At 42.4% G+C, this 26,014-nt stretch overlaps 2 protein-coding genes and 1 long non-coding RNA gene across 3 annotated transcripts in view; 1 reads left to right on the forward strand and 2 right to left on the reverse strand.

Annotated features, from left to right (window-relative positions):
• Positions 1-831, reverse strand: part of camk1da (calcium/calmodulin-dependent protein kinase 1Da) — an 86,211-nt gene extending 85,380 nt beyond the window's left edge. Inside the window, exon 1 of the mRNA XM_023799030.2 lies at positions 179-831. Coding sequence (XP_023654798.1) covers positions 179-273 — 95 coding nt within the window. The 5' untranslated portion in view covers positions 274-831. The remainder of the gene's footprint in view (positions 1-178) is intronic.
• Positions 832-9,269: 8,438 nt separating this feature from the next.
• Positions 9,270-21,253, reverse strand: cdc123 (cell division cycle 123 homolog (S. cerevisiae)). Its single transcript, XM_023799037.2, has 13 exons — positions 20,795-21,253; positions 20,353-20,424; positions 20,206-20,266; positions 20,056-20,088; positions 19,707-19,802; positions 18,742-18,848; positions 18,355-18,403; positions 17,865-17,940; positions 15,412-15,534; positions 14,738-14,766; positions 13,367-13,495; positions 10,669-10,806; positions 9,270-10,021 (listed from the first exon to the last, which is right to left on the reverse strand). The coding sequence occupies exons 1-13, from the start codon at positions 20,866-20,868 to the stop codon at positions 9,980-9,982; spliced, it is 1,029 nt and encodes a 342-aa protein (XP_023654805.1). The 5' UTR covers positions 20,869-21,253; the 3' UTR covers positions 9,270-9,979.
• Positions 21,254-23,261: 2,008 nt separating this feature from the next.
• LOC140588389 (uncharacterized) lies at positions 23,262-25,102 on the forward strand. The gene is made up of 4 exons (XR_011989737.1): positions 23,262-23,497; positions 24,163-24,237; positions 24,668-24,772; positions 24,881-25,102. It is a non-coding gene; the product is annotated as an uncharacterized lncRNA (long non-coding RNA).
• The last annotated feature ends 912 nt before the right edge of the window (positions 25,103-26,014 follow it).

Raw genomic sequence — 26,014 nt, forward strand, 5'->3', positions numbered from 1 at the left:
TCCGACAGTGAAGACCGGAGTAACCACGGGAAGCGTCTCCATCACGATATCACCATCGCCAGCTAGGCCGACTGTAACATACGGTTTCATTCTAGGTGGAAACTTGATTGCTTATTTTAAATTGCCGATAACATGCTTGTTTGCGACAGTGTAACGCGTTGAAAGTTGCCGTACTCACGTTCCCAGCACCTCCTTGAATTCAAAGATCTTCTTGATGTCATCAACTTGCTTTTTCCACGATTCGCCGCCGGACTCTCCGTTCTCCCTTGCCATAGTGGAAACGGAGGGGGGGAACGCAGTTATTTCAGAGCCCCCTGGGTATATAATACCCCCTTTTTCCCACGGTTCGAATTACACTTCCTGCTTGAGCTTGGCTACAGCGAGGCAGGCTGATCGGGGCTGTCTCGGCTGCCTCTTTTCGATGTGGCCGCCTCCTCTCCGCTTCTTTGTCACTTTCTCTCTCTCTTTCGCTCACTCTCCTCTTCTTAGGGAGATCTCTCTCCCCACACCCCCTTCGGAGGTTGCAACCCTGCGGGTCGCGCAGGTGATCACGTTTTAACGCCGGTGGCTGTCGGATGCGCGTCACCTTGGGATCCGCGGCCGCCCAACCGCTCCTAGATGCGTCCCTTTCGCCCTTCAGAAGAGATGGAATCCTCCTTCGCTACCTTGGGCCAAATCGCATATTTTGATTATTAAACCATACTGACTTTGCCATCGGTTGTTATGGCAATAAGAGGGGGGTAGGATGCTGCTCGCCGCTCCGGCTGCCGGCGCTCCGTGCGTGAGTGTGTGTGCGTGTCTCTGTATGTGTGTATGACTGAATGACTACCGATAATTCGCATTGCACCAAAACCAGGGCACACGTCAAAGGGAAACGGCTCACTACAAAACGGATCGGCTTTTATTAGGGAATCAAAGGGACAAACTGGCGTCTTGTGATGATCAAAGTGGATAAATAGTTCATATTGATAAAAAATTTATTTACGACAATAAATCCAAACGTAGAAAAAGGCTTATATATACTGTAGGACGTTAGTGTATTAAAAAATAATTAGCATCAAAGCGTTTAAATTCTAATATTAATATAACTTTATAATTATAAATATAGGCCTAATAGAAAAGGTACTTGTTGCTGTACTGTAGGCCTATGTTCTTCCGCAGTGCCCTGGCACAACACAATCACACCTACTCAGATTTTGTTTTAGTCAGTTTATCTTTTTTCATTTCTACACCCATGATGCGTTAAAATTTAAAGTAAAATACTCTTTACATGGTACCTAATGTTAGTTTGCTGCTAAGACTCAAGGCTGCCGTCAAAAGCCTAGTTGTCTGGGTCCAGAAAAGCGGGTGGAGACTCAACAAGGAATTTTCTCTTTTTTGGGCGCTGGGCGGGATTCCCTTCCCATTTACGTTTCTGACAACAGTTGCGGGAGAACATTTTAAAACAAATTTGAGGAAGCACTTCTTTACACAGCGGGTAGTCAGAGTATGGAATAGTCTTCCTGCTATTGTAGTGGAAGCTAAAACCCTGGGTTCCTTTAAATCAGAGCTAGATAAGATTTTAACAACTCTGAGATATTAGCTAAGTTCTCCCCAAACGAGCTTGATGGGCCGAATGGCCTCCTCTCGTTTGTAAATTTCTTATGTTCTTATGTTCTTATGGAACAGTTACATTTATGCCTGCAACTACACACTAACGGACAGGCGTTAATGTGATTGCAGCATAATTATAATTAATCTCGGAGCTCTGAATAAGTGCCGATGCTGTGGCCCCTGTCATAACATGCACGTTCTGTATCACTTCCTATGTCACCTTTATGCAGCTCTTGCAGGCAGCAGATACTAGGAGCCGATTTCAAATTCTGCTTCAGAACCGCAAGCAGTATTGACAAGAGCTACGGATTACATGGAGCTCGTCATTTTTAAAAATGTAACTGATTGCTGAGCCTTTCCTGTGAATTATGTATCATAAGGCTCATCCTACACTAATTTTAAAAAATGCTGTTAATACACATTATGTCAATGTTATCAGTTTTCTGCTTCCTTTTCCCTCTTATTGGTCTCACTAGTTCTTAATCTTTTTTCTTAGACTATGTGCACTTAACCACAGAGTTTCAGTAAAAACTGCCCTGAAATTAACACCATACATAACGGTGATTACCACGACCACACGCCTTAGGAACTGCATGGGTGATGTTGCCTCCCACAAACACACTTTTTAGGTGGAATGACATCACTCCAGTTATATGTGCCTGTCTTGTGATGGATTAACATCCTGTCAAAGGTGGACTTGACCCTTCATGAAATAGTTCCCAGACTTACTGTGACCTTGGATTAGATAAGTGGTTCTGGGAAAATAAATTTATGGATTAAAATAATGGACAGGATTAGGATCCAGTTCATAAAACAAAGGATACATATAAATTAATTCCTAAAAATCTACAAAAAAAAAACATTTTTTCCAATTAATTAATTAATAATTTTACAAGCAATCACACAAAGGCCAGTGAGGATTTTCAAATTAGAAAGTATTAAATTAAAAGATGATGCCTTGCCAATGCAGCACAACTGACCGATGGAGGACTTTTGTTTTGCTGCTTCTGTGACATCTATATCAAAACCACCTTACAGCTTTTTAATCCATTCATGCAGATTTATATAATTCTATATCTTTCCACATACATAACTCAAGAGTTACACAACACATCAATGCCCATAACCACCTCGCCACCCATAGCCTTTTTGGCAGGGGGCCCTTGTGTTTGTGTGACCTCCACCACCCTGGGTCTAACCTTGACCTGCAGCCACTGGTCTTTAGCACAGGACTCCTCCATTTGTGCACAGTTCCCATAGAAACCGGCCTGTCGCTCTGCACCCGGTCACGAGATGCTCCTGTCTTCTAGTCGGGTAGCTGCACCTCAGACACTCATGAGTATTCCAGCTGCAAACTATTGCAGTTGCCTGACTTGAGAAAATTCATTGTCTCTACCCCCTCCCCCCACTCCTCATCCGTGATTCCCTCTTCTACTGCTTTCTCCATCTCCCTCTCCCGTCGGAGTCTGGCACTGAGTCAGCAGTTCTCGCAAGTTTAGTGTGACGGGGCTCTCTCCTCGCCTCCTGCGCCATCTCCTCTGTGGAAGTCTAAATGCCTGTGTGGGTGGGGGACGGGGAGACAACCCCCCAGCAAGGTTGCATCCCCTCCAGCAATTGGCTGGGCAGCCAGTGGCAGGGTCTGACATCACTCCTGGGTTACAGAAGCAAGCAAGGAGGCCTGTGTTTTTTGTAGTGTCCAGGTTGGATTTCATTACCCTGCTCCACCTTTAATTTACTGCAGTTTTAGCTCTCTATTCACATTATTCAGTTCAAATACCATTATAGCTGTGCAGTCACACAGGCATTGATTTCAGTTGTTTAATTCAATACGTGCCTGATGGAGGGCGCCAGTGAGTCTTTACACCTGAAAATAAGACCACTAGGCAGGTAATGTGGAAAAGTCTGTGCATCGATCCAAAAGGCATTCAGTCTTGTGCACTTGGGCAGTGACTGCAATGCAGTTTTTATGGGGAATTTAGAGCTACAAATTCCTGGTGCAAAACCATCCATCCATCCATCACCATCTGTGGGAGGGGCCCATTGGAGAGCCCCTGGTGGCCGGGCTTTGGCTGACAAAACTGGCTTGGGACATGGAGCGTCATCTCTCTGGTGGGGAAGGAGCCTGAGCTTGTGTGTAAGGCTGAGAGATACCGGCTAGATATAGTCGGGCTCACCTCAACACATAGTGTGGGCTCTGGAACCAATCTCCTGGAGAGGGGCTGGATGCTCTTTTCTTCTGGAGTTGCAGCGGGTGAGCTACACCGGGCTGGGGTGGGGCTACTGGTGGCCCCACAGTTCGGTGCATTAACATCGGAGTTTACCCCGGTGAACGAGAGGGCTGTCTCCCTGTGCCTTCAGGTCAGGGAGGAGTCCCTGACTGTCGTCTGCGCCTATGCGCTGAATGACGGTTCAGAGTACCCAGCCTTCATGGACTCCCTGAGTGGTGTGCTGGTTAGTGCACCACAAGGGGATTCCATTGTTTTGCTGGGGGACTTCAACGCTCACGTGGGCAACGACAGTGTGGCCTGGGAGTGATTGGGAGGAACGGACTCCCTGATCTGAACCCGAGTGGTGTTCTGTTGTTGGACTTCTGTGCAATGCATGGTTTGTCCATAACGAATACCATGTTCGAGCATAATGGTGTCCATAAGTCTACATGGTACGAACATACGTGGAGCTACAGGTCATTGATCGATTCTGTCTTGCCTGAAGAGAGGGGCAGAGCTGTCAACTGATCAATACCTGGTAGTGAGGTGGCTCAGGTGGCAGGGGAGGAAGCTGGTCAGACCTGGCAGGCCCAAGTGCATAGTGAGGGTCTGCTGGGAACGTCTGGCAGAGGCTCCTGTTTGCCGGATCTTCAACTCGCACCTCCGGCAGAACTCCAACTGCATACCTGGGGAGGATGGGGACATTGAATATGAATGGACATTGTTCCGGACCTCCATTATGGAAGCAGCCATACAGAGCTGTGGCTGCAGGGTGGTCATGCCAGTCGTGGCGGTAACCCCCGTACTCGATGGTGGACACCAGAGGTGAGGGGGGCTGTCAAGCTGAAGGAGGGGGCCCACCGGGAATTATTTGCCTGGGGGTCTCCGGAGGCAGCTAACAGGTACTGGCAAGCCAGATGGAATGCGGCTCAGGCGGTTGCGGAAGCAAAAACCTGGGAGTGGGAGGAGTTTGGTAAGGCCATGGAAAGTGACTTTTGGTTGGCCTCAAAAAGGTTCTGGCAAACCGTCCGGAATATCAGGAAGGGGAAGCAGCTCTTGGTTCCTACTGTTTACAGTGGGGAGGGGGTGCTGTTGACCTCACCTGGGGACATCTCCCGGAGGTGGAAGGAATACTTTGGGGACCTCCTCAACCTTGCCTCAGATACATCTATGCGCACCACCTTCGAGACAGGGGTGGTGGTCCCCTTATTTAAGAAAAAGCACCAGAGAGTGTGTTCCAACTACAGGGGGATCACACTTCTAAGCCTTCCTGAGAAAGTCTATTCCAGGGTACTGAAGAGGAGGGTGAGATCGATAGTCGAATCTCGGATTCAGGAGGATCAATGCGGTTTTCATCCTGGCCGTGAAACAATGGACTAGCTTTATACCCTTGTGAGGGTACTGGAGGGGGCCTGGGAGTTTGCTCATCCAGTCTACATGTGTTTTGTGGACTTGGAGAAGACTTACGAGGTGCTCCGAGGTGCTCTGTGGTCTGCATTGCCGGTAATAAGTCGGACGTATTCCCAGTGCATGTTGGGCTCCGGCAGGGCTGCCCTTTGTCACCGGTCCTGTTTATAATATTTATGGACAGGATTTCTAGGTGCATGTTGATGGTGTCCAGATTGGTGGCCTCAGGATTGCGTCACTGTTTTTTGCAGATGACATGGTCATGTTCCTTCATCTGCTGGGGATCTCCAGCGTGCTCTAGGGCAATTTGCAGCCGAGTGCAAAGTTGAGGGGATGAGGATTAACACCTCCAAGTCCGAGACCATGGTTCTCAGCCAGAAATGAGTGGATTGCCCTCTTCAGGTCAGGGAGGAGGTACTTCCTCAAGTGGAGGAGTTCAAGTATCTTGGGGTCTCGTTCATAAGTTAGGGTAGAAGAGATCAAGAGCTGGACAGACGGATTGGAGCGGCATCTGCAGTTTTGCAGGCGCTTAATCGGCTTGTCATGGCCAAAAAAGAACTGAGCCCGGTCCATCATGACCTATGGTCATGAGCTGTGGGTAGTGACCGAAAGAATGAGATCATGAATACAGGATACTGTTTCCCCTTCTCTACTCATCCTCCTTGACCTGACAGCTGCTTTTGACACAATAGACCACAACATCCTCCTTCACCGCCTGCAATGCACCATTGGACTCTCAGGAAATGTTCACAACTGGTTCACATCATACCTGACCGGCAGAACTGAGTATGTCGCCCTGGGCAGTGTAAAATCTCACACCCACAACGTCACCTGTGGTGTCCCACAGGGCTCTGTGCTAGGCCCCATCCTTTTCACCATGTACATGCTCCCCCTTGGAAATGTCATTAGCAGACATGGTTTAACTTTTCATTGCTATGCCGATGACATTCAGCTTTACCTCAGGACTACTCCCACCTCCTCTACTGCTCTTCTGCCAACATCCACACTGACTACCTGCCTGGAGGAGATAGAGGCGTGGATGATGCTCAACTTCCTTAAGCTGAACAGATCGAAAACAGAAGCCATCTTAGTTGGCACACCACACCATCTCCGTTCTTCTACCATCACCAGTATCACTTTCTCTGGCCAAAACATCCCCCTTTCCACATCTGTCACCAATTTGGGTGTTAAAATGGACCCTCAACTCACCTTTGACACCCACATCAAACACCTTTGTAAGTCATCATTCTACCACCTCAACAGGCACGTGCAGAGGGGGGGGCAGAGGGTGCTTGAGCACCCGCCCCTTTCCTCCAGGATGCCTCAAGTGCCCTTTTCTTGGGTTTTTTTTTTGTTGTTGTTGTTTTTTTTTATGTGTATGTGCGTATGGAGCCCTGTCTTTGCCCCTCAACAATAAAATGTAACTATTAATCTCAATTTTGATAAATAAAAGGATCTGGCTTGCATCAGTCACATGACTGCCATTAACCAATGCTCGCCCTTGAGGGCAGAGCGCGCTCGTTACGAGCCGGGTCGTGCACGCGCATTTTCTGCAGGCTGGGTGGTGCGGAGCTGGAGGAGAAGCAGGCAAATTAATTGGAAGGTGCAGACTGCAACAAAACAGTAAATAGGGTGTACAGCGCACACTATAGTCTATAACAACAAATGAATTGAAATAAATGAGAGTGCTGTTTGTGCAACAGCGCGACAAACATTACATGTCCTTTTATGAACTGCACAAGTAGTGGTGGTCACTAACTGCTAGCTAACTGGGTAAGGGTGTTACAAGGGGGTCTGTAGCTCTGTCCACCGTTTTAGGGAACATGTTTTGTTTTAAAGTAAGTTACAGGACTTTTCCCTTCTTTTCTGGAGGGCTTTTATTTCACTAAAAACGATCTAATATGGATACCACATAATTCCATATTAGATTTGTCATGAATGTGAGTTGTTGTTATTCAGCCTGTTCTATCTTTTTTAACTTTGAGCACCCGTCCCTTTAAACGTCTCTGCACGGCCCTGCACCTCAAGAACATCGCCAAACTCCGCCCAAAACTCAACCTGGCAGATGCAGAGAAGCTCGTCCATGCCTTTGTCTCCTCCAGGTTGGATTACTGTAATGCACTCCTCATTGGGATTCCTGGCAAGAATATCCAGAGACTACAGTATATTCAGAACAGTGCTGCCAGGATCCTGATGAGGATGCGAAAGCATGACCACATCACCCCCATCCTGAAAACCCTTCACTGGCTCCCTGTCCTACTCAGGATAGTATAGGATAGGATAGAGAGTACAAGGTCTCTCTCCTCACCCATCAGTGCATCTATGGACATACCCCCCTTTACTTACAAGAACTCCTCACCCCCCATACCTCCTCACGCACCCTCCACTCTGTGGACTCGACTGATGCTTTTAAACTAAATCTAAAAACTCATCTTTTTAGAAAGATATTTTCTTAAAATATTTTATAGATTCTCCTGTTTTATTTCTTTATTTTTACGCTGTAGCACTTTGAGATTGCTAAAATATAAAGTACAATACAAATAAAATTTATTATTATTATTATTATTAGGTGGCTGAAATGAGGTTTCTTCGCAGGGTGTCTGGGCTCTCCCTTAGAGAGGGAGAGGGTGAGAAGTTTGCATATCCGGCAGTGTCTCAGAGTAGAACCGCTGCTTCTCCACGTCAAAAGGAGCCAGTTGAGGTGGTTTGGACACCTGGCACGGATGCCTCCTGGGCGGCTACCCGGAGAAGTTTTCCGTGCATGTCCTACAGGGAGGAGGCCCCAGGGCAGACCCAGGACGTGCTGGAGGGATTATATCTCTCAGCTGGCCTGGGAAAGCTTCGGTATCCCCCCCAAAGAACCTCCGCATTTATGCCTCTGTTTATATTGTGTCATATACTTATGCTCTGTCCATGTTATACCGAACTGTTAATTGTCTGTTGTCGTAGTGTGTCCAACTGTAGCTAGCTGTGCCAACACAAATTTCCACCAGACTTGGTCATGTGGCAATAAAGATTCTGATTCTAATCACAGTTAAAGACCCCAAGCAAGGTAAGTGTTTGGAAGATAGATGAACATCACCAATACAACAATGACATTTTTTACCTTTTCTATTGTCAGTTAATTTAAGGTATAATTTTGCGATTTGTCATTAAAAAGTAGAAAAACAAGAAAATAAAAAATTAAATATTGCTGTCTGCACATCAGAAGTGTGTTTATCAAAATTCAACAGAAAATGTTAATTAGGTTGACAGGTTTATTAGTGTTAGCGCACTTATGCATGGATTTATCAGTAGTTATTATATACCAATTTAGAAAACCTCGTTACAGTTCGTGCTAAGCAATAAGCACCGTTTTAAAGTGGACCGAGAATTTTAGATTTCTGTCTCCCCCTAGAGGAAATCAAAGAAAATACATGTTACAAATTTTTAAATTGCCTTAAACCAAACTAAATAATACAATGATGTCATTGACAATGTATATTAACAACAAATTTCAAAACTATTACAGGATGAGCCTTGTGATACATAATTTGTGGGAAAGGCTTTGCAATTCGTGAAATTTTAAAAACTTACTAGATGTTAAAATAATATTACATGTGCTAATAAAATGTTATTTTACTTTTTAAACTTTACTATGTACTATTAAGTACATTTTGTACTTAATTATGTATATACTTATTAGTCCTTCTAAATGTTCAACATTAATTTAATGTGTAAACATTGTTTAATTAAAATTATCAGCACTATTTATCTTAATTTTAAGAAGCCAAATGAAAGCAGTTTGTATCATTCCTCCATTACAGCTACATCTACAAACAGTTTAGTCTAACACAACTGAACACCCGAATGAGCATCTTCATTAACCTTGACAGTGTGATTTTCATTGTAAGATTCATTAAACCAGCAGCTAATTCAAGCCTAAAGAATCAGGATTACAAAACACAAACTGAAATGCTTCAAACACACAGCAAAATAAGCAGGTACAATAAATAAAGGCAACACAAATCACTTTTCAAACAGAAACAACCAGGAGCATTAAAAAGAGACAACATAAGGATGGACTATTCAAGCAACTGTGATTTATTGTCCAAGGCAACCACATACATATACTGAAGGACCAGGACTGGGTTTAAATATGACTAATGGGACTTTTGTGACAAAAAAATATTGACTGGAATGTTTGAGGGTAATTAAAAACCAAGCTTGCCAGGTGACCATCCAGAATTAAATTAAAATAGCAAATTTATCCAGCTTAGCTTCTTGTTCCTCTGGTGTATTCCAGAAGGGGGGCAATCCCATTTATATATAAACACTGTTCTGCCCACCCTTACTGTCCCCTGCTGTACTGTCATGTTGCCCTGCTAATAAGTGAACCATCACAGTCTATCCATGAACCATCAGGAATCAACAGGCCGGGACCTCGGAGGCAGAAGCATCTGGGAGAACCAAACGACAGATGTGCTTGTATTCTTTTCTGTGGCCCAGAGCAAAACCTGGAATTTCACATGTGCTACATGGAAAATCAGGAAGCCCATCCCACTCAGCAAGTGAATCAAGCGAAGGGCAGCCATGGTGGATCCCTTTGGCAGTAGTATAATGTACCCCCTCCCCCCATACAAACACACGTGTACAGCTGTGCTGGTGATCTCTTCCTCAGGTCTGTCTATAAGGTGTCCTACACACAGTCTCCCCCCATTGTGCCAAGCTAAACTACTGAGCACAGAACTCAGCTCCTCCGACTCCATGGCCGCCTTCTCCATTGCCTCCTTTCACGCATCCTCATCCGACTCCTCATCCTGCTGCCCTCTCTTCTGCAGAAAGTAAAGAATACTGCAAGTCAGGTCATCAGGAGATGGAGCATTGACTGCACTGTTAAGAGATCATGAAGATTCCACATCTCCTCCAGAAGTACAAACCATAGGTTCCATCATAATATCAGGTTCTCCTAAGTCCTCCCTTTAACTTGTGTTTAGCATTTCTTTGCAGGCAAAACCTCTTGTCCCAAGCCCATTAAATGTCAGTTATCAAAGTATAGAAACAAACACAGGAAACAAAGGTCACCGACACAGCTAAGCCTGCTGCACATACGAGACTCCAGTCACACAGAGGCATCGCAACAACATAAACTGCATTTTACGACGTGTTCTTAATGCTGCTCTGAAAAACAGCTAGTGTAGCTAGCTAGTTAAGCAAAATTAAGGTGTTAAGATTTTTTTTTTTCCATGTGTGAACTTTTACATTTGGCACTCATTTGCCAGGCATCAAACACTTGACCTACAGCTTGGATACCTTCCCTTGAAGAGCAGAATGTACTCTGTAGTCTCGAGGCTGAGGGGAGCCACCCTAAAGCTGCAGTGATGTTGAAGATCCCCAGCTGGGGGAGTGATGCCCATGTGAGGTCAGTATGACATACAGGGAGCCCTACTGGGGGGTGGGGGGGGTGGTATGTCCTCCTCACCAGTTTGAGGAAGTCAATGAGCTTGTAGGCATCCTCGCCGGTAGACAGGTCCACAAAGTCACGCGGGATGCGGTAGCTGAGGCAGGGGCTGGGCTGGACGGTCACCTCGCTGGTGGTGTAGCGGAACGCCAAGTCATCCTATGAGGTGCATAAACACAAACACTGTTATTACTAGAAAAGCTTGATATCCCAATAAGTAATTTAAATCTACTATGTAAGGAATAATTGACGACGGGCCGTTGAATTATTAGAAAAATAATGCACACCCGAGGTGGTGATGCGGCCACGACGCGAAGCGGAGTGGCCGTTACACCTCGGGTGTGCATTATTTTTCTAATAATTCAACGGTCCGGAGTCAATTATTCCGCTTATACTACGGTTGCCACACCTCAAGACATCGATCAGATGATATATTTCAAGGGATTCGTCCGGTTTTTCTACTTAAATCGCTATTGTGAGTAGGATTATTTCTTCCGCATCTCATCCAACGACTCTTTTGCTAGTTCCAAAATGTCATTAGCTGTTGTTTTTTTGGTGTTTTCTTCGTGTTTTTCTTCCTCGAGTATGTCTAGCTGTTCTTCGCTGTTCGTTTTATGTCTTTTGTTGTTGCCGGCTGCCTTTGATGTCCGCTTCCGTTTATGTTGTTTTTCATCTGGACTGTCTAATACTGCTGCAGCCCAGTTGTTGAAAGTTTCAAAATTCACCGTAAATATTAAAATTTACTTTCGGAAAATCGTCTGTCATGTTGTTGTTTTTGTTAGTCCTGTGTGCTGTATATATAGGTACTGTATGCTAATTTCTGTTATTACAGTTAACTATGCGAAGTGATATGGAACTGTAATGCGGTCAAGAGAGCTGCCTGGAACTACGTTCGCCGTGCGTTTCCCTGAAAATAATTGCACACCTCAGAACGTTCGTCAGCCAATCAGATTCAAGCATTCAACGGTCCCGTAGTATAAATCAGTTCAAACAATGTCACCCTGGAGACATCACAGGTCACATTATGTCCATCCATCTTCTAACCACTTACCTAGCACAAGTTTACAGGGAACCTATGCTAGGTAGCACAGGGCAGGAGAACATTCTGGATGGGATCACAGGGCACACACGTTCACACAAGACCACAGATATACTTTGAGGTTTGACTGCCCATAATACATGTATACCCAGTGATGTACTAGCAGCCTGTCCAGTGTGTCCCCTGCCAGGTGGCCTGTGCTCCTGCATTGGAAAAGTGACTGGAAGTATGATAGATAGAGCAATAGTTTATCCATTGCAGCTTTCTTTACATGCGTCAATTTGGTTCCCCAAGAGCTGCTTTCGCTAGCAGACACACTAAGATGATTCTAGTACTGCAGTCTACCGCTTTGAGACTCATGAAGTAGCTGTGAAAATGGTCTCCCTAAAATAACCAAAAGTAACATCATTTCAGTCTGTCTTGCTTTTGCTAATCAAGAGCTTCTCCACAATACAACACTTTATAGAAGTCTTAGGCCGCCAAAGAAAATTATGTTTATGTTTGTGTAAAACTATGATTTAACAAATGCTGAGAAAGGTTTGGAAACCAAATCTGTATTATTCTAGGCAACCAACAAGACAACAGTAAGTTTTTTTGCAGAGCATAAGAAATTGCTGTTACATTTTGTTATATTTTTATTGTAGGCCTAATAACTTTTTATTGTATACATTATAATTTTTAATGTATTGTATACATTATATAGGTATGTGAAGAGCGCGACCAACATGGCCGCCTTTTTTGTTCCAGATTCCTGTTCCACCATCGGGTCATCTGAGTGCTGGGTATACCCCGGAAAATACGCATTCTTATTATATCGCATTGCGGAATTCCGCGGTATTCCCACTGATAACATAGATGGGGAACCCCTCTTCGTCCTCCGTTTTGAATTGTTCAATTCTGTGTACATTTAGACCTTTTCCGGAAACGTTGAAAAATACACTCGATTTCAACATACAAAAACCACTTCAAATGATTAAGTGACGCTTTTGAAAGCTAAATTGACATATTGTTTATCATTTCATCTTTCTAATCCTGCAGTTTCATAGCTTTCTATGGATCAGAAAAAAAGTTTACTGACCAGGACAGGCAGCATATTAAGCAGAAGATGAGATATTCACATGGTCACGTGACCTAAACCAACAGCGGCGCCTGTTGATACACCATTCCAGTCTTCACCTTGTATCAATTTTATTTCAGACTAAGGACATACTTGGAATATATATTAATAGAATATAAAGAGATACACCTTCCCTGAAAGTTTCATTGAGATATCTTGATTATTAAGGAAACTACAAGCGTTTTTATATAAAAAGTTAGGTATTTGGTCACAGTTTTCTACACACATTCCATTTTAAAAAATAGGGCTAATTAGCGAACTTCTTTTGCCAATATTTTCCTTATTTGTTAAGATATCTGAGTGATTTTGGTGTCATTGTCTTTGTTTATTCAAGCTCTTTCCAATGGTACCATTGGCATTTAATTTGGTTGACTTTTAAATTTTTCTTCACATACCTACATTATGTAATCTTCCCAAAAAGCCTCAGACTACAGATGTACAGTGCTGTAGGTGTTTTTATGGTGTGTTCCATAGGCAAGTTTTAAGTTGCGAGAACCACAAATACATTGTTCATACTTCTGGTGTCACGGACTGATGAGTGTGGTACTGATAACATCACCCACCTGCTGAGGAGCACCTCCTTCTACTGGCTGGGCCCTCAAATTGCATCCGGAGATCAGCTCCTCCCAAGTGAATAGCAGAGAATCAGTCACCTCGCCAAAAGGGTTCAAGTCGATCAGCCAGACTTCACCCTATGGTAAGACGACTGTGTGAATCCTTGTACCAAAACTGTAACCATCAACGCTTACTGTAACATTCACCAAGTCTGCACCACTGAAAAACACACTCAATAACACTGCAGGTGGAATCCCACCAAGTTCTACCAGTTACCAATGGTGTGTTTAAATTTTGCCCCAACAAGTAAGCTATTTAAAAGTGCTATATTGCTACAACATGAAAAAGGTAAGAGGAATACAACAAAGCAAGAAATTAAGTGTAACACGACTACAGTGGAAACCGTTTATCGTGATCATGTCTGTCTGGGCAATAAGGTAATAAAATGGACAGCGTTGCTATTTACTTAATTTTATTGACGATTTCAAAACACAGTACATCTGTTTCAAATGCTTTTCAATTTACAGTACTGTACAAATTAAATTACTTAACTGTATAATTTAAATATACTATAGTGCAGTACTGTACCTTACATAAATTTCAATTGAATTGAATATGTATTTATACAACATATTTTCACAATGTTACATTGTCTCAAAGTGCTTATTGTAGTTTCAGTGCTGCATATCGATGGCTCTTTTTTGGCAGTTTATCATAAGCTTTGATGTGTCTATATTTGTCACTGAGAGAAAATGACTTTATTTTTCCCGTCATGTTTTCTGTGCACGCAGTATCAGCCTCAGGTAACTAGCCAAAAGCAGACAGGTTACCGTAAGGCAAAGTAGGGCAAAGTAAAGTTTAAAGGAAAAAAAAGAATTACTGCAATTCTAATTTTTTCCCATATGTTATCATGTTTAAAAAGACCCAAACTGAACATTGTAAGCGGACTACTTGATTACTATAAGCAAATTATTTAAACAATATTTGTGGAGGAATGATTCTGTGCCAAGCTTTCTGATCCATATAAGTGGTTGATCACTATAGCTGTGATCACTATAAGCAGTTTCCATTGTAATTTTGTTAAGTAACATTAACTGTTCAACCACCAGCACGCTTTTCTTTCTCTTCTAGGAAGTTACAGCCATATAGTAGCAGGGTGGATACAGTATTAAATCCAGATTACTTGGACTGACTGATTTCACATTGTACGCCGGATGGATTTTGCCTGACAAGGAATGAGCTATTAATGATTTGGCTCTGCTACATCAAAACATTCCCACATAAGATTAGAGGCCTGACTGATCTCAGACTGAGGTAGAAATATGTTTGACTCCAACCTCAAAGCTTTATTCAGTAGATAAACCAGAAGTATGACTTACCCAGCTATCTCTGTAAACATCAAAGACAACTGCAAGAAGGAGAGGAAAAAGTTATGACAGACACATTTTACAGTAATATTGTAGTATCTACAGAACTCACAATTGTAGTTCCAATTACAGAATGGTTTTTTTTCAGTATGGTTTGTGGGTTTGTGGTCCATCAGTGAGCTGGGTAGCTCAAAAAGTCAGAGATCACTGCTTGGATGCTCAAGATTTAGGGTTCAACCAGGGGGGGGGGGTCGTCCCCAGGCACTAAATAATAGCTGCCCACTACTGTCATGATGTCATTAAATGCAGACGTCACATTTCATTGTTGTGCACTGTGTCCTGTGGTGTGTCAACAATGACGATCACTTTCACTTAGACTTGCTCTGTTTGTGTCTGTCTCATGACAAGAAGATGGATGAATGACGTATTGAGTATATAATCCATTATAATTAATTATTGGGAGGCAGCTTGTTGATCAACAACATTGTTGGACAACCCTAGTTTACACATTTAAGAAGGATGCGGATGGTCTTGCTTTATGCAAGCAGCCACGCTGACATACTTTTCCTCTTGTTTCAGCTCAGGGTTGAATTGGCATCTGGACATTTCAGGCACATGGTCCTAGTAGACTTTCCACACTACAATCATTAGTACCAAATCACATACAGAGGCTAGCGCACACTCACAGTCCTCATCCAGAAACTTGTACTGGATATGGGAGGTGAAAAAGTCCTGGATGGACTGGGAGATGAGGTGTTTCTGCTTGGAGATGTGTTGGTAGTACTGGGTGTAGTCCCTCTGAGAAATACCTGAAAAAAGGAGGTGAGAGTCAGGCATAAAAACCTGTTATTTTGATATTGCGGGGGTCATTTTATTCGGTCCCGAACAGGGGAAATTCTTTTTTTTTTTTTTTTTTTTAAATCTGTGACTGCTATCAAAAAACTAAAAATGCCAAAAGACATGTACAGTGGTACCTCAGTTCTCAAACTCATTAGACCTCAAATTTCTTAAAAGTCGAACCAACCAATTCGAAAAAAAATTACCTAGAACTCGATCTGAATTTCAGAAGTCAAACCATGAACGACGACCTAAGATAACTCGTACGCGCGGGGAAACGAGTCACGCGGCACGTCTCTCAGCGGAAACAAAGGCTAACACCTCGCATTTGCTGTGATGGCATCGTGCATGTTTACACTAGCTGAATACATATATTTAGACAGTAAAAATACATTTAGACAATGATAGACAGTAACAGTAATTAATACAATATAATAAAAAACACATTTAAAAAAATCTCTTATTATTTTAATATTAATAATAAACCATTAATACATTTAATTATAATAATATTGTCGTGCCCAGCGGGGACGGAGACTAAGGCACAGACGTCAGGGTATTGGGGAATACGGGGTTTAATTACAGGTAAGGCAGGCAAAACGCTGACGGACAATACAATGACCGGACTGGGGAAACAAACTGAAACGCGGACGAAATACAGAGGACTAATGACAACAACCAGAAACAGCTGATCACACGGGGATTACACACGGGGTTAACGAGGGGGCGGGGCACACGGAAGGAGCGGACGATCGGGGCAGGACACATTGTTTGGATACAATTACGGTTAATGTTAGGGCTAGGTAGGCTTTAAGGTTGTCATTGTTGTTATTAGGGTTATGCCCATAGAAATGAATGGATGATCCCTACAAAGATATGAGTACAGACCTCTCTCTGTCTGTCTGTCTGTCTGTCTGTCTGTCTGTCTGTCTGTCTGTCTGTCTGTCTGTCTGTCTGTCTGTCTGTCTGTCTGTCTGTCTGTCTGTCTGTCTGTCTGTCTGTCTGTCTGTCTGTCTGTCTGTCTGTCTGTCTGTCTGTCTGTCTGTCTGTCTGTCTGTCTGTCTGTCTGTCTGTCTGTCTGTGTGTGTGTGTGTGTGTGTGTGTGTGTGTGTGTGTGTGTGTGTGTGTGTGTGTGTGTGTGTGTGTGTGAGCGAGCTATACAGCGTTTTCCCAGCACAGGAAAATTTTTCAGAAACCAGGAACTACTGTCGTATTACGAACTCTTTTTGATTCTAGTTCCTCTGAGGCCCTACTGGGGTGAGACTATTAGCTATAACTTGCCGATTGGTTGACCAGAAGCACTGGCTGCTCATTTGGAAGTGGAACACGGAAGTGCAGAAAAAGATATAGCAGAGCAAAAACTGTACCTCAATTACATTTTATATATTAATAAATACCTTTTTGCTTGCATCTCCATATTTCTGCAAAGGACAATTTGATCGATAACCAGTATAATTTTGTCTAATATTGCTACCGCCAGTGGTGAAACTTGCCAGTACTTATTACCAAAATAACATTACCTCATAAGAAAGATTGATCTGCTTGTCAGAATTAATAATGAATTATAAACGTAGTATGTTGCATAAATGAAATATAAATAAAGTTTGTGCTCCCCCCCCTCAGTAAGTAACAAATAACAAACAAAATTACTTTTGTTCATCCTCCATTGTTGTTTTGTGGTGGTGTTTCCTATGAAATTCCATGTGAAGTTTAACCAACAACTTTTTTGCTTCTCCCATACTTGTTTAGCATAACCGACCCAGTTGTTGTTGCGTGGTGGGAAAGTGACACACAAAAGTGGAGTTACAAAAAAGTTCCTGGTCCTACTGGCCCAGAAACTCTCAACCAGAAATTAGGTTCCTGAATTTCAGTGGGAAAGCGCCTCATAAAACACTCGTAAAGCAAAACAGCTTCTAAGCAGGGACAGATGCACTGACAGAATAGTGGCTGACTACATACCTTATGTTTACCTTTGTAAATTTATTATTTGGTTTTTATCTTTAAAAAAAAACATTTAAACAATGATTTTTCTCTCTTAAGCACTATTTCACTTTGTGACTTTTTCTTTTAAAATGAAAGATCACATTGTTATTTCAGTAAATCGTATATTTATTTCCAAAGCATTTATCAGCAATATAATGAAGATGTGTTGCATTGCATGTCAATTTAAGTAGTGTGTCTAAATATTGTACTGGTGCTCCTAAAATTTTCAGTAAGAAGCTAAAGTGCTGGGTACTTGACTGTTGGACATGAGGGTTTTTACTGTTCAATGATTTACAAACAGCTATCAGTCCATCCCTACCTATTAGCTTGTTCTCCTTGACGAAGCACCGGAACTCTCCACCTGGGATCAGCTCACTCCACTTCCTTAGGACAAGCTGCACGGGGTGACATTCACTGAGTAATAGGATTCAAATTCTGCATCACTGACATTTTTTGGAACATATTTAACAAACCAAAAAACAAGAGGATGGACAACAGGGCATTTCCAAAGCGTAATGGCTTAGCCCTTTTAACAAAAAACTACATAATTTAGCGTTTCATATTTTAGCAATTAGGTAATAACTAGGAATTTAATTCCAATAGACCATCATCCATTTCATCCTTTGACTTCAAAGAAAAATGGCTACATGAATTTCACGCCAAGGAAATAAAGTGATGAGAAAACCCTGAGTGTTATTATTTTTAGTTTTACTATATTTTCACACAGTTGTTTTTGGATTATGGTCAAACTGGTGTGAGAAAAGAGTGCTATGACAGCTGACAGTCACACAGGGTAGATGCAGTTGTACCTCAAAGTTGATTGGTGGGTCTGGGGAATCATCACTGCAGTGGAGGAACCTAAGAACAACATGGCGACATGGCTAAGGACTGTAAAAGTGACAGCGCCAAGCTGACGGGGGTTCTAATGATGCCATGGCTAATTCCAGGAATGGATCTTTAAGGGTATTAAAAACACCTTTGCACACCCCCTTGCCAACCACCAAGCCAGTGATCAGAATTGAGTGATTGAGCCTGGTGCTTTTAGCCAAGCGAGCTGCCCAGTTACTGGGGTAAAGTTTCCTCTGCCTCAGGCACCCGCCTGGATGACAGGCTCTGATGCCAAAAAGCCTCTGAAAGAGAATGAGCGCTGCAGCTGAGAGCTCCCAGTCCCAAGGCCCCGCCAGCCTTGAACTCACGGTCGTGTGAAGTCATGGGCAATGAAGTCAGAGCTCTTGAAGAGCAGGAAGATGTCAGTGAGGCTCTGACACCGCAGGGAACTGTTCAAGGCGATCCAGCTGGCATCCTGGAGGACAGAAACATTGACTCTACTGTCAAGGGATAAGGAGCAGTGATGACAGCCAGACCTGTAGCTAAATGGCCTGATATCAGCCCTCAAACCAGCAGTGAAACATGGGAAAACACCCCATATACAGAATATGTAAAATCTGTCAATCTATGATATTTACCATCACCAGAATCCTTTACTCCTTTGTGATTCCACTGCTGGGAAGCAATCACACTCAAATAAAACACTCCCAACCTACGTATCTTTGGATATTTATAAGTACAGAGAGCGAATGAGCTGAGCTGCCTGGTACAGACGCTCTTAACTCTCAAAAGGGGCAAGAAGGACATTGCTGCCTTAGAAAAGGTGCAACGAAGAGCTACGAGAATGATTCCTGGTCTTAGAGGAATGTCTTACGAGGAGAGGTTAGCGGAACTGAATCTGTTCAGCCTTGAGCAAAGGAGACTAAGGGGGGATATGATTCAGGTCTATAAGATTCTAACGGGTCTGGATGCTGTTCAGCCAAATGACTATTTCAATATTAGTCTAAATACTAGAACTCGTGGCCATAAGTGGAAATTAGCGGGAGAACATTTTAAAACAAATTTGAGGAAGCACTTCTTTACACAGCGTGTAGTCAGAGTATGGAATAGTCTTCCTGCTATTGTAGTGGAAGCTAAAACCATGGGTTCCTTTAAATCAGAGCTAGATAAGATTTTAACAACTCTGAGATATTAGCTAAGTTCTCCCCAAACGAGCTTGATGGGCCGAATGGCCTCCTCTCGTTTGTAAATTTCTTATGTTCTTATGGCATCAAAGATTGTATTGAATTTGCTGAATTTTGCAGGCACGGGGGGATAGTGCCACAGGCCTCACCTGGGGAGCACTCCAGTTCAGCTTGGGGAAGACACTGCCCCCTAGTGTGTTTATAGCTTCCTGCACCCTGGAGCTGAACTCTGGAAACTCAGGAGCCTGCGTAAACAAAAGAGAGTGCAGCTATCAAGGGTGGAAACACAATACTACATTTATTCATTAAAAGTTTAATAAATAAATAATGATACATTAATATCCTATAATCACATTTGAAAATAACCTGTATTCAAATGTTAAAATAAAACACAGAAATTGTTAAAGTAACACAGTAAATCAGTCCTAATCTATAAAATTTTAATACATTTGATTAAATTTAACATATTACAAAATTGTCTCAGAAACATTTACATACCGTAACAATTGTCGTAGTTTCATCATCTGACCACTGATACCAAGCAGGGAAAAAAGTTAAAAAACATTCATATTATATTCTTTATCCACATCACAACCAATAACAGTGTTAAAGTTATGTTCAATTTTCTGAGACAGACATATAGCGTACCTGGATCTCCTCGTCTTCATCAGAATCGTTATTTATCTGAGATGGCTGTGCGTGGCCTTCACTTTAAACAAGGGTAGATTTTCACACATTTCATACAGGTAAACGGAAAATCAGTGCACACCGAAAATGAATAAGCGCCGTGCCTACCTTCCAGATACAACTAGAGTCCCGTCATCCAGCAAATAATCAATTACATTCTGCGGTAAGGGGAGGATCACACTGGAAGGTACATAAACATACATTACAATAAGCCACAATGTGCACAGCTCCCTGACTGTTTTAATAAAGTGGCAACTGATGCCAGTAATTTCTCACAGAAAATAACTATACTGCTAATATTCACGTCAGTTTGGATCTTGCAACATTACTTTTCACACTCCTTATTAAACTGTTCTTATTACCTCACAAGTAGTGTGACACTTTTGAATTTGGATCTTTTACTAATTTACTGCTTTATATGTAATGCACAAGTGGATCGCATTGGATAGCATTCAAGCTAACTAAGTTTAAAAGAAATTTCCAGAGAATCTGATTAATCGCGAACACTGGAACTTTAACAGCATTTCACACAACGAAATCACAAACATACCTTTTAATCGTATGCTTCTTAAATAACGAGTACCACACCGAAAACTGACAGTTCACAACCTGCTCTTTCTTCATACTGTAGCACTGTAACAGGAAATGGTGTATCTTAAAATGTATCCCATCTGCAACCGTGCTGCTACGTTTAAATGGTTCCCCGGAAAAGTAAATCCTCGGAAGGTTCTATGGAAGTAAATCTGTGTCATCACAATTTGAATTTTATATGCCACTGAAATTCTAACATTGAATATTTATGCATTTGACATATGCATCGGAAATTCGATGGTCCGAATTCACATGCAAAAATACGAGGTTAAAAATACAAAGACAACATTTCAAAGTTGCTCCAATTCGATGGTCCGAATTCACATGCAAAAAAAAAATACGAGGTTAAAAAATACAAAGACAACATTTCAAAGTTGCTCCAATTCGACGGTCTGAATTCACATGCAAAAATATGAGGTTAAAAATACAAGTTATACATCCGGGATACCAAGGCTAAGAAATCGAATCTGTGGCTGCCTTCGACTTCATGCAGTCGCTTAAAGCACAACAGCAATGCATTCCGGTCCTGACGTTTGTATCCCAAGCAGTTCCTATGCGTTATCTGCTATTTCTCCCGAATATCACGTAAAACAGTTATAATTGTTTTTCATTTAATTTGCCTGGTAAAATGAAGTTTAAACAAATGACATAAATGCTCTAAAAGTAGGCTACACGTAAGTTAGTGGTTTATTTATTGTTAGTTACTGTAATGTTGCGCTGCTTTATTTGTTTAATCGTCCAGTCTGTGAAGAAGGCATGCAAGTAAGAATTGCATTTTACTCAGTACATGACAATAAAAACTTTGATTCCTTTTAATACATGTATTTGATATTTTTCCTGGCAGCTATCTTTTTACACAGGGCCACTATACACAATAGTTTATTTTTTCCCCCACTGCTAACAGTTTGGATCAGGAGTTCGTTATTGGAAAAGAAGTAATGTGCATGCAGTTGATATTTGTATAGATTTATCTACACCCTTCTGGCAGTGCGGTCATTGCAGTCAGGTCTCGCGCACTATGAGGAGTAGAAGTTGTCCGACTTGGCTGCAGTCAGTTTATATTCCACCCCTGCAGCCGCAGCCAGATGCTCTTGTCACGTCAGCTGCAGACAGACCTAAGCCCAAGTCGAACGCAGCCACAGATTCGATTGCTTAGCCTTGGTATCTGTTGGAGCCACGCTCCTCCAGGTCCGATGATGAGAAGAGATTCACACCAGAGACGCGGAGTAGTTGTAAGTCACCTGTTTATTCCTTTCGACAGATCGATCTGGGAGCCGCATTCTGACATACATTCAGCATGTACAGTAGGAAGCTCATCAATACTTATTGGCTCGATCTGTACTTTTATAGCCCCTTCGCGGCGTCCCCCCCCCTCTCTTGGTATTTTCCATCCATGTGACAGCAACATGTTTTGACATTTGCTTCGGTTTATTAGTACATGTCCCCGACTCCCCCCACCCAGCATTTTGTCACATAAGCATTTTGCACCCCTCCCTTTGTTAAGCAAGAGTTAAGTAAGAACAGCTTGCACCATCTGTTTCCGTCTTACAGCTGTCTAGGGCAGGGGTCGGTAACCCTAGGCACGCGTGCCACAACTGGCACGCGGAGGAATTTCGGGTGGCACGCTGACGATGATCACAATAGAGACCTGCACTCCCGCGGGAGTGCACCGAGGGACAATATTTGATGGGTGAATGCGGGTGCGGGCGGTAAGGTCCTCATGTATGTGCGGGTTGCGGGAGAATAGAATTAATCGCGGGACTCCCGCAAAATGGAATTATCTTAAAATTAATTAATTAAAAACAAGTACTCTATTATTTATCTACTGCACAAAAGCAACAAGAACGACTAAATTAAAGGCTAACGCTCTGAAGCAGTATTAGGCCAAATGCTTTTCTGTTTGACCACTTGAGAAATCAACGTTTATTATTATTTTGTTTCATTGCAATATTATTAGCCTATTTCTAACTGTTCTGAGTGTATTTCTATGTTCTGAAAAGCTCCTCGTTCGTGCCCATGTTCATCATTCCCTTTAATTAAACTCAAATAAAACGAAACATATTTGTTTATTTTCCGTTTCTTTTTTATATACACTCAAAAGGGAAGCAAGTGAAACAAATAACAGAGTAGCGGGAAGAAGTGGTAAAAATAAAACTACTTATATGTTTACCTGCGGGATTTTGCGGGCGGAAGCGGGACAAAACTGAATACTGCGGGCGGGAGCTGGAGAAAATAATATATATTTTTTTGCGGGAGCGGGACAGAATCTTGCGGGAGCGGGCAGGAGCGGGACTGAAAAATTCGTCCCGCGCAGGTCTCTAGATCACAACCCTAATTATTAAACACATTAAAATTTTTCAGACGTCTTCTATGATGTTGAAATGTCATTGGCTGTTGCTTGGCTGTTGCATTACTCGATGGTAGCCCCCCCCCCCGTCGTTAACATGACACGCGGACTAACAAGAAAATATATAATTGGCACTCCATGTGTTGTGCCAAAAAGTGACTGTCTGCCAGAAACTGATTACGATCCGCGGGAGCGCGCACAGCCTGTTCAGGATGCATCGCAGTTTCTGTGCGACTAAGGCGGGTAATTTCGATATACAATCGTCTTAAAGTGCAAAAAGTATACAGTACATGTATCCCCGAGATAACAGCGAAGGTATGTCTTTGTCAGATTTAAGGGTTTGGTGAATTTTTAAATAAATAATTACAATAAGAGTTAAAGGAAGCCATTGTCATGTAAAACGCTTTAAAGCGGTCGTAACTGCGTTGTAAAACTGTAACCTTATGTCATGAAGCCATGGAAGTTCAAATGCGACACATTAATGTTGACATATGTTTATACATGTTCCTACGTCTAAATGAGTTTCACTACACAACCGATGTGGATTACTTATTAAATAAAGACAATTCTTCATCTTGGAGTCATATTAAACAGTCAGTGGATTTTTCCTACTCTGTGCAGCATTATCAACTATCCAGTCCTTTTTACCACTTTAAACGCCTCTATAGGACCAGTATAACCAGTACAGTGCAGTTCACCCATTGCCAAAAAGTGATTACACTCAATATCTCTTTACTGAATGGCTCTTTCTGTCTGACTTTAATTGTTTTACACTCTTCTGGGTTGTATGTACATGATTAGATTTCTTAATAAGTTTAGGAGTGTTCTTATCTTTGAAAAATGTGGTTGGACATAGGGTTTTCTTAATATTTCCCCAAAAATCATAGATGCAAAAAAATACAAATCAAAACAGAACTTTGTATTACTTTCAACGTTGTGTTGTTGTATTTTCTGAAATGTTGCTGTGTTTTGACCTTCAGGGCCACCGTATGATTGGCTGTGGAGTCCTCACACCTGTGGCCTGTACTACGAAGCGGGGTTACTGGCTTATCGGGGTAACTTTGCAAGTAACTTGATAACGTGTGGTGTAACTTTGGCTTTCATGGAGAATATCGTCCGGGTATGCCAGCGGATACATTTATACATACACTTTATGTATATTTGCATATGTAAATCTGTATAAATACCCGTTTTGTTCTATGTTTTTCTTAAACAACAATGGATCAACCACGTGGGAAAAAGAAGTATTTCAGGGAGTGCAAAGTGTCATGTTAACAGAAAAAAAAAAAATGGTATTATTTGGTGGTTTAAGTAGTGGCATCAGCAATAAACAAAAGTTGACGTAGTGGCACAGCGCAGCAGAATCAGTTAAAAGTGTTGATTCCGAAATTCGCATGGTAGCCGAAATTAAAAAGAAGTGGTTGGACATTAAAGTCGAGGTGAAAAAACGAGTGGCCGCTCACCGTAAGAATCTTAACACCACAGGTGGAAGTAGCGGAATTCCTGATCTCACACCCTTTGAGCAACGAGTTACTGTAATGATTGGGGACACACTTTTATCGGGGGAGGGGGACGCCGATGTCAGCACGGGTGAGTTTCTCGTACCATACTTGTTTGAATTACTTGCATGTTTATGAATAACAAGTAGGGTGTAGATGCGGTGTTACTTTTGTTTATTCTGTTTGTTTATTCTTACAGACAATAGTACAAGAGGTGTCCCCAGTGCCGAGGATGACACAGGTGGTGATGGTCTTGCTGCGCCGAGCACATCTATGGGCACTGGCTGCACACATTCCCGTGCCTCAGAAAGCGGGGGGTGACCATCCGGCGGTGTGCTGACGGAAGCTGTGCTGCGGTCACAAAATGAAATCGTGAATGCTGCAAGAGATGTTGCCAATGAATTAAAATCACTAAATGATACGCTGCGTGATATTTGTTGTAACGCTGTTCCATTTTGCGGAAAATTTGGTGGCTCAGAGTCAGGTACATCTTGCCTAAGCTCTTCAGATACTGGCAAGCCATGATTTTGTGCCAGATTATGCAACACGCTACATGCGTGTACAATGCAACACACTTTTTGCGGACTGTATAGCAGTACCCCACCGGTCTTGTCCAGGCAGATCCAACAGCCTTTAAGCTGCACTATAGTGCACTCTACCATATATATCTGGGTGACAAGCGGATTATGCCATCCCATACAGCTGGCATGGTGCGACTCAGTGTTGACTGAGAAATACCCGATCGGTCCGCAAGTTCTCGCTGAAAAGCACCTGTGGCTAACAACCCGAGAGTGGACAGAACTTGTAAAGGAACAGGTATAGTGCAATTCCTCATCATCTGCCTTTGTAATGCTGGCCCCAGTTCAGCACACTCCAAAAGGATTGCTCTTGGAAATCTGAATCGACTTAGAAGCCAGTCATCATCATTGGCCAAGAAATCACTATGATCCCTGAATACACGCTCTCTTCTAATTCTTCCATAAGCTATGTCTTCCAATAACGCAAGAGTTTCCATGGTAGTTGTAATAGTTTGGTCAACAACAACTATTGTTGCAATAGTATTGGTCAACAACGTTTTGTTGTTACAAATTGATTAAAAATCAGGTGCCGTACATTTGTAAACAACATATAATTAATGTTGGTGTATTGGATAAAGTCAGCGTCATGATTGTAAGTTTAAAAAGGGAAACCACAGTAGCAATGACTTGCCACTGGGTGCCGTCCGATTACAAAACCGAGCAGAAATGTGCATACATTGAGTCTGGAGCTGCCGTGAGAATGTGCGTAGCGGTACGGCAAGTTTAGTTTTTATACATCTCGACATGAGTGTGGA

The sequence above is a fragment of the Paramormyrops kingsleyae genome, chromosome 3, assembly GCF_048594095.1.
Source record: "Paramormyrops kingsleyae isolate MSU_618 chromosome 3, PKINGS_0.4, whole genome shotgun sequence".
Classification (NCBI taxonomy): Eukaryota; Metazoa; Chordata; class Actinopteri; order Osteoglossiformes; family Mormyridae; genus Paramormyrops; species Paramormyrops kingsleyae.

Bases quoted from the DNA above. Each gene is read 5' to 3' on its own strand.
- cdc123 (XM_023799037.2), bottom strand. From the start codon at position 20,868: ATGAAGAAAGAGCAGGTTGTGAACTGTCAGTTTTCGGTGTGGTACTCG. The intron at 19,803-20,055 runs GTATGTAAATGT...TTGTTTACGCAG, and splicing joins AAACTACGACAATTGTTACG to GCTCCTGAGTTTCCAGAGTT. The intron at 15,535-17,864 runs GTAGGGATGGAC...TCCTTTTTTCAG, and splicing joins CAAGGAGAACAAGCTAATAG to GTATTTCTCAGAGGGACTAC.